Here is an 8,949-nt window from a genome sequence, read left to right as displayed (position 1 = left end):
AAGAGAAACAACAGCCAAACCAAATGAAGTCTTTTTTCATTGTAACTGAATACCATTAAAAATCACATGATCAGATGTTCTTCCCAGTGAGTTAGTGGAAATTACAGGACAATACTTCAAACTGAACTCAAAACACAGGACATATAAGAGTTTATGCCATTGGACAGGGAAGGCACAATTTTGAAAGATATAATTTTCTCTTTCAATAATTTACAATTTTATATTTATTATTATTAAGCTTGTAAAGAATGTAAAATGTTCTGTAGAATTAACAGTACATGACCCTTTAGACACCTCCTTGTGTATGAATCTGATGAAGTATTAGTGCTGTAAATGAGGAATCATGTTCTGCTTCCTGGACAAATTCTATTATTACCAAATTCTGAATTGAAATGTCTCTGCGCAGTCTGTCTGACTGCATTTAATCATACTGCTGTTTTCTGTCTTAACAACATTTTGGATTGTGAAGGTGAGCAGGTATGGAAGACGAGTTGTGCTATTCAACAGTTATCTTCAAGCCATTTGACAATGACAAATCTACAGGTACAGGTATGTTTCTTTTCTTTTCTATCTCTCTTTCTTTTTGGTGATGGCAAAGAAACACAAGATTTAACCAATATGTTACCACAACATTTGCTCTGTTTGCTTGGAATGCTTTAAAAGTGTTTTTTTAAATGAATGAATGAATGTCTGATTACTGTTAAAGTGCGACAGTCAGAGGAGTCTGTAGTGTATGCTGAGGTGAAAAGAAAACAATCAACTTCACAGACACCTCCTGAGAACACAGGTAAGAGATCAGTCACAAAAAACTATGAAATATTGTGTGTGTGAGAGAGAATAAAATATATGTATTAAGTATATTAATATATTAGTATATTTAAACTAATCTATGCATAATTTATAAAACTCAGATATTATTACAAACATTTTAATGTAAAATATTATATATTTATTTAATTTCTTTCTACAAAAAAAATTCTTTACTTTTTTTTTAATTTGGGGAATTTTTTTTAACAAATCTGACTGACATGCAGATTATTTCACTTCCTTCAAATTCAAAATAAGAGTTACATGCTATTTTTTTCCTTTTCCTCTCTTTCCTGTGCAGCTGCAGATGTTCATTAAAAAAAAAAAAACATTTTGCCAGCACATGATACTCTTGACTGAAAATACACAAATAATATAATCTTAAAAAAATAACATTTTAACTATAGAAGTCTTAATTTGTCAAATGTGGCCATGTACTATGCTCAGACTTAAACTAGTCTCATTCTCATTCAGAAAAAGAAGCCGCCATCCAGATCTCTCCAGCCAATAGAAGAGCTACTGTGTTTCTGGGGTTGCTCTGCTTCCTCCTACTCGCTGCGTTAACAGCTGTCAGCGCTTTCAGTAAGAATAAGCACTGTCTCATTCATTTAAACAATACTAAAATATCATTCAGACCTACATTTGGATTCCACATTTAGTTGCGTTCCAACCCTGTGCAAGAAAACCCATGATTACTACAGTTCTGAAAAAAAGTGGTTGAGTAACCCTGATGTAACCTCAAAAATTACCAACACAAATGTGTCAAGAAAAGTGAAACTATGCTGTGTGACAACAATGGAAACTTTCTCATGTGTCCTGTTGTCATAAGTCAGTTATAAAATTCCACACTTTCCTATAAGTTGATATGGACAATACAGGTCAGTAATTTATGACTAAATATGGATTCCTATTTCCTAAACTTATAACTACTAAAATATCACAGAGCTTTTATATTGCAGTTGAAAAATAGTCTTAGTAGATTTAACTAACAATGTACCTGTTTTGTTTCTCTGCCTTGCAGAATACATTCACATGTATAAATACAACAATATTCTGGTAAGACCAAAGCCTGAAATCATTTAGTGCTTAAAGGGATAGTTCACCAAAAAAAGAAAATTCTGTCATCATTTGTTAACCTTGAAGTTGTTCCAAACCTGTATGAGTTTCATAAAAGATGATACAACCATTGACTTCAATAGTATGGAATAATTAAATACATACTATTGAAGTGTATAGGGACCACATACTGTTTGGTTACATTATTCAAAATATCTTCTTTTGTGTTAAGCAGAAAAAGACATTCGTACAGGTTTGGAACAACCTGAGGGTGAATAAATGACAGAGTTTTCATTTTTGGGTAAGATATCAGAAATTGTGCTAAATAATAAGGACTTTCAATGTCATTTTAACAACAGGAAATCATTTTATACAGGCCCAGCACTCTAAAGAGAAAGCCAACAATCTGCAATTACTGGCAGACAAGGAAGTGCTGGAGCAGGAGAGAGCAAGACTGACAACACAGGGTGAACAAATGAATGCCACACTGGACTTCATACTGAAAAAAAGCAGCTTTTTAGTGGACGAGTACTGTCAGTCCACTAGAAATGGTCAGCTCTTTTACTGAATCTGGAGTAAAGTCTCCAAGTGTTTTTCCTCCAGTTAATCTGAACTGTTCTCCATCATAGGGGTCCAGTGTACACCTTGTCCTCAAGAGTGGATTCAGAATGGTTCCAGCTGTTACTATTTCCATAAAAACAGGCCATGGAAAACATGGACAGCGAGTCAAGAATACTGCAAGGGATATGGAGCTCAGCTGGTCACAATAGACAGTGTGGAGGAACAAGTATATACAAATATATAAGAATGTTCCAATGTTCTAAACTATGAACAAAATGAATAGTTTGTCAATGTTCTACACCATTTCCACTAGGCCCAAATAACTGATGTTTTCTCAAGTGTATTGACTGTAAACATTTACTTTATGTAAGGTTGTTATAAAAGTGACTTAAAAGCGTGTTTTGGCATCACATAGGACCATTTTGATAAACAGAAAACAGTAACTCTGCTGTGATTTCCACATGATTTTAACATTGTTCTCATACTATGCAAATTCAGGAATTCATCAATCAGCACACCACATCATATTATGATGCATATCATGGCTACTGGATTGGACTCGCTGAAAAGTCCGAAACAGCTTGGGTCTGGACCACTGGTGCCAAACTTGAGGGAGGGTAAGTCTAAAAATATGGCAACAGAAGAGATATTTGATCAAATCAAATAGCTTTCAATTTTTATATTTTTATTTTCTGTAGCAAGAGGCAGAATGTATATAAAAAAGTATAAATATTAGTTTCCATTTTTATTGACAATTTTTCTTTTGATAAACCACGAAAACAAAAAACCTATCAATAAAAAATACAATAATGAATCGGTTGCAATTTAAAAGCAATTATCTGATGCTGTCCATATTTTCCTTTGAGATTCTGGATCAGTGGCCCGTCAGAAAGATACATGGACTGTGTTCTGTCAATGACCAGCAAAAACCCACTGAAAAGCTGGATATCAGCAAGTTGTCACATGTACAGTAGATGGATCTGCGAAGTGGACGTTTTAACATGGCCAACCTTCCTTCAAGCCCAACCAAACACAAATGACCAATCAACATAAGCAGAAGACACAACAAAAGACAACCATCTCATGAATAACTTTATTTTCCAATTCAGTTGAAGTTTGATTAGTTAGCAATGTTTCGAGTTTCACACAAATCATTTCAAGCTGTTCACGTTATCACATTTTTGTCATTGTGGATATGCTATTTAATAAGCATTACACACGTCTCACAAATCCATTAAAAACATTTCATGTCACCCGTGGGTCTCAAGGTTTAAAAATTGACCATCACTTGTAAGAATAAATACAAATACTGCATAACAAATCTGAACGGCTAATAGTCTGATACTGGAGAATTGATCCTAGCATTTCAACAGCAGCCCAGATTCTGATCAGCTTGTGTTTGTAGTGAGTTTAGAAGCATGCCAGTTCACTCTTTGCTCTTTTTTTTCTTTTTCTTTTTCTTTGGCACAGACTCCTCAAACTGCACATTTTCTACTACCTCCTGCTCCTCCTTTTTGCTTTGTTTCTTTTTTTTGTTTTTCTTTCTGTCGTTCTCCTGTCCTTCCATTATCTGTGCTTCATTGCTAGTGTCCTCGGTTACGGTCATCATGGTAGTTGAGTGCTCCATAGAGGATTTATTTTTCTTCTTTTTCTTTCTGGAAGCACTGTCAGATGTTTGTTGATGTTCAATACTGCCCTCCTGTGGCTGTTTGTTCTGTGTGTCCGTGGAATCCTCACTGATCTCATCTATGTCGGCCGTCTCATCATCCACCTTGGACCGTTTTTTCTTCTTCTTCTTCTTGTGTGTGCAGTCATCCATCAGCAGGTGTGTGTCTCGCTCTTCTGATGTGTGTGTGAATGCCTCGTTTATGTCTTCGCTGCAGTCTCCATTAACACAATCCTCAGGTGCTTCTTTTTCTTTGCGATTTCTCTTTTTCTTCTTTTTTGGCTCTGTATCTGTGATCATATCGTCGTTCACGGAAGCACCATTAAAGTCTTTCCTCTTTTTGGGTTTGCAGTCCTCAGTATCATTACTTGAAAGGATGCCTGTTGTTATCTTATCTTCATGAATGTTATTCTCTGATGGTTCCTCCTGCCTTTTTGATTTCTTGCGTTTTGTTTTCTCTTTCATATCTGGACGTCCCTCAAGATTTAGACAATCTGTGCTGCTTGTGGATGTTTCAGCAGTGTGGTTCTTCTTACCATACTTGTTCATGAACTCTTGCTCCTGCTGCTCAAGCCGGGCCAGTTTGGCGCTCATAGTGAGTCCATGTCTGGCTCCTCTATTCACACAACAAACAAACATGTATAAGTAACCAACAAAACTGGCATATAATATAATATATCTATCTCTATCTCTATCTCTATCTATATATATATATATAATTAGAAATGTTGCCTTGGTAATAATTTAAATACTAAAATGACCAAAATACAAATCTTGTAAAAAAAAAAAATCATATAAAGTGCTAATTTAAGTTATTTACAATACAACATACTAAAATAACACTGATCTGATATTACACTAGCTATGATTCATGTCCTGCTCAAATGTGATGGATGGAAATGGGTAAATGCCAGAAGATTGGGATGCATCACAGTGCAAACCTGAAGAGATCAGAGCTTACTTGTGTGCTGTTCGTCCTCCGCAAGCTTTCATCAGATCTGCATCTGATAGTCTTAAAAGAGACAGAAATAGAGTTGAGCGGGCCTGAAAGCATAACTGATCTTCAAATCTAACACATTTTAAAATAATCTTTATTGCTTCTGCATGCCACAGTAAGGAACATTTGATGATTTTGATTTGATTTCTACAATGGTAATATATAACAAAAAATGTAATAAATATTTGATAAACTATTTGAATGTGTCAGAATTTTGTAATATTGGCAGCTCATACTTGGTCGTGCAGGACAGATCCAGTTTCTGGTCCTCATCTTCAGGACTGCTGCTGCTGTCATCTGAATCAGAGGTCTTTTCTGGCTTCTCACCTGACAGAAGCGTAGCTGACTAAGAACGAAGACAGACGACTTTACAACAACTGCACAATCTGAATTCACTGCTGGGTTTTGTTTCTTCATTTATTATTTGTACCTTGACAAAGCACCCATAGAGCATGGACTTTGCTTGCTGAGCCTTGCGTGGCTTCTTGTTGGAGATCAAACCATCATTGCTGTCATCTGACTTCTTCACCACCACACCATTCTAAACCACAGTGACAATACCAGATGAACCAAAAAAATAAAACAAGCATGCCCTCATTCACGCAAAGCCCAGTTTGCTATAAATAATTTATTTATTTTTTACGACAACTTATGATTTTTTTGTATTAACTTAAGGAGCCTGATTGTCAAACTATCAATAAAGCCTTCTTTTCTGCATTTCAACCCTGCATTTACTAATCTAGCTTTCTAATGCACTTGTGAATATTGTTGGCTTTGTAAAAAATTGCATGATGTTCTGCTAAATTAATAAATGCCAATAAAATAAATGTTACACATAAAACTGAATTGTGATAATATAGTTGCAAAATGTGATTCGTATTATTTAACAAATCCAAAAAAACATAACAGCTACAGTGAAGAGATGATTTCGAGGTAATTGCAAATGTATTTAAATCCTCTTCATATTACTTACCTGCCCTGACTCCACAACCAGACCTGACGAGGCTTTGTTAAAAACATGGTCCCACCAGTGGAAACTGAACTGCTCACCTTCCTTATGGCCCATCTGAATACAAATAGTACATAATAAATACAAACCTAATGTGCATAAAGGCTATAACAGCTGGTAACTCAAAATCTCTAAAGCTAGATATATGTAAAAACTATTGATCTGTAGAGAGAGATATGCTACACTTTACCTAAACTGTTTTCAACCGCGTTTCTAATTCATGTATAATTATGATACATACTGGTTTTATGATCTGGCATTAGGACACTGACATGGGTTAGGACGGTGAACCAGTTAGAGCACCATAACTGTCCATTATACATAACAATAAATGTTTATAAACAAACTTCATTTCCATGTTGTCAACTGCCCACATGCCGCATTCAACGCAATTATCTAAAAACAAAAAGTTCTCTACTCACCCCTCCTTTATCACATTTAATTTTGACTTTAATAGCTTCTGAAATGCCATTCTCTGATCTTCCCAGACCTTTACCTACAACACAAGTGTAAATATTAGCATCACCAAATAGACTTGGCATGTGTCAGTCAGTTTACATGGATTTGCCAACGATTATGCAGGAGAGTTATTTCCATCTATATGAAAGTTAAGAAACTGAGCTACACAGTAACATAAACAGGGTTTGTGATAAATAAAACCGCCAGCGAGAGTCCTAAAATCGGTTTTTAATTGTAACTTACCTTTTTCCCATCCGTGTCGCAGAAGCTGCTCCTCTGCGAATTTTAGTCCGGTACTCTTTTCTTGGACCATTTCTGCCATAACTTCTCAGAATCTGGACATGTGAAGCGGTTAGTAAAACACGTATCGGGCAACTTCAAATTCGTTTTAAAAATGCGTTAATACAAAATAATTTCTTAATCTGTCAAAGAACTATAAATCCGATAACACACTATAAATAATTTTATACTCGTACCGAAATAGAAGAAAATGGGCAACAATCACTACCACGCGTTCAGCAAGAGAGCAGACATGACACCGGCAATATACCCAACTATGGAAAGCGAACTGGGTCAGCGACAGCGCTGATTAACGAAACGCGTTTTCATATTTCGTCTCTCAATTCAATTCAATTCAATTCATTTGCTTTATTGGCATGACATACTTAGATACATATTGCCAAGCATTGTACATAGCAGAGTAAAAACAAAAATATATAATATAAATCCATAAATAAACAAAACAAAACAAATGTAAAATACATCCATATATATATTTATATAAACATTAATGGTACTACTGATGCTCTCTCTCTCTCTCTCTCTCTCTCTCTCTCACACACACACACACACACACACAGTACACACACATGATATTAATGTATATATTCATGTAAAATAGTAAATAATTATACAGATAATCAAATTCAATTAAAACAGACCCATAATAGATTTCAGTTTCTTTTTATAAAAAATTATCAGTGAACAAGTATATTGTATATGCAGGGCTGGCGCGTGCATATAGACGAACTAGGAGTCAGGGCGGCAAAAAGACAGATATTTTAGTTTATCTTTTGGGCATTCGTTTGGAAATATTGCCCTCATATGAGCAAGTTATCACCCCTTAGTTATTCTAAATCGCGCCGCCCCCTTCCCTCAGATCCTCCCTATAAGCAGAATACACTCTCAAAGATGTTTTAGTTTCGTTTTTGAATTTGGCCAGTGGTTATGAAAACATGAATAATAATTTATTTTAATGCAGTGCGCTGTCACTCTCTCTACGTACAAATCAGTCAAATCATGTGACGTGAATGTCGCACAGTCTCTTGCTCGAGACAAAAAAAAACGAGTTGAAAGCGTACCAAGCTGCGGAAGAGATGCTGTTTCTCTCGAGCGCTTTCCGTGAGCGCGACACAAGACGAGAGAAACACGGACAAATGAGTTTCATCCATTCTTTCAGAGGATGGAGAGTAAGGGATCATTCGCACAATCACTCGGTTGACCCACTGAAGTGATTACCAGCTTGCATCAGTTGCTTTTATAGTGTGCACTTATACTCTAAAAATCAAGGTTATTTTAGTGCAACATTTTTTAGGTAGTTTTTGTGTAACCCAGCTCATAGGACAGTCGCAACAACCCAGTGTGAATGCGAGCAGATATAGCCTATAGCCTATTCTCTTCGGATGAGAGCAGTTCTCAGTGCCGCTGACTTACTTCTTTGATCAAATATAGGTTTGTTTTATTTAATCTATAAAACAGTAAACCATTTTATTTTATGCAAAGCAAACCAAGTCACCTAAACGAGCCGCATCGGTCTTTTTGCGACTATGAAATGTTTTACCTTTACTTCTAAAATGCTTGTTAAACGAGTTTAAATGTAAGAAATGTTGTATAGCCTACATGTTTAAAATATGTTTTATTAAGAACTGTAGGACGAAAATAAAGGCATTTAGGCAAGAAATAATTTAAAAAATAATAATAATCAAAATAAATGAGAAACTAAAACAAAACGAAACCAACAGCAGCTAAATAAAATAATAAAAAATAAATAATCGTTTTCTAATCGATCTCAGCATGCTTTAATTTTGTGTTGCTAGTGGTTTGCGTCAATAAACTTCAATTAAAATATTTGGTCTGCGCTCTGGTAGTGTTTCTGTTAATTCTGCTAAACTTTAATTAGCCTACTAAAACTAAATGGAAACTAAACTGTATAAAAACCATAGGCTAGAAAACTGTTCACAAAATAAAAACTAAACTAAAATTAACCTAATTATTAAAAAATAAAAACGAAACTGAAATTTATAGCGAAAGTTGAAAGCAATTATTAAAATAAAATCACGAACGTCTTTGATTGGAGGAAGGGGATCCGCTGAGATGTGCATACATATCAGGTTG

The 8,949-nt window shown here is 35.2% G+C and overlaps 1 protein-coding gene across 1 annotated transcript; it reads right to left on the bottom strand.

Annotated features, from left to right (window-relative positions):
- Window positions 1-3,503: 3,503 nt before the first annotated feature.
- On the bottom strand, window positions 3,504-7,120 carry LOC306877667 (uncharacterized protein). Its single transcript, XM_079429568.1, has 8 exons — window positions 7,032-7,120; window positions 6,799-6,890; window positions 6,519-6,592; window positions 6,061-6,153; window positions 5,518-5,628; window positions 5,324-5,433; window positions 5,052-5,102; window positions 3,504-4,706 (listed from the first exon to the last, which is right to left on the bottom strand). The coding sequence occupies exons 2-8, from the start codon at window positions 6,875-6,877 to the stop codon at window positions 3,851-3,853; spliced, it is 1,374 nt and encodes a 457-aa protein (XP_079285694.1). The 5' UTR covers window positions 6,878-6,890; window positions 7,032-7,120; the 3' UTR covers window positions 3,504-3,850.
- Between the last annotated feature and the right edge of the window lie 1,829 nt (window positions 7,121-8,949).

Source organism: Barbus barbus (genome assembly GCF_936440315.1).
Source record: "Barbus barbus genome assembly, chromosome: 12".
Lineage (NCBI taxonomy): Eukaryota > Metazoa > Chordata > Actinopteri > Cypriniformes > Cyprinidae > Barbus > Barbus barbus.
This window is presented reverse-complemented; position numbering and strand designations above follow the sequence as displayed.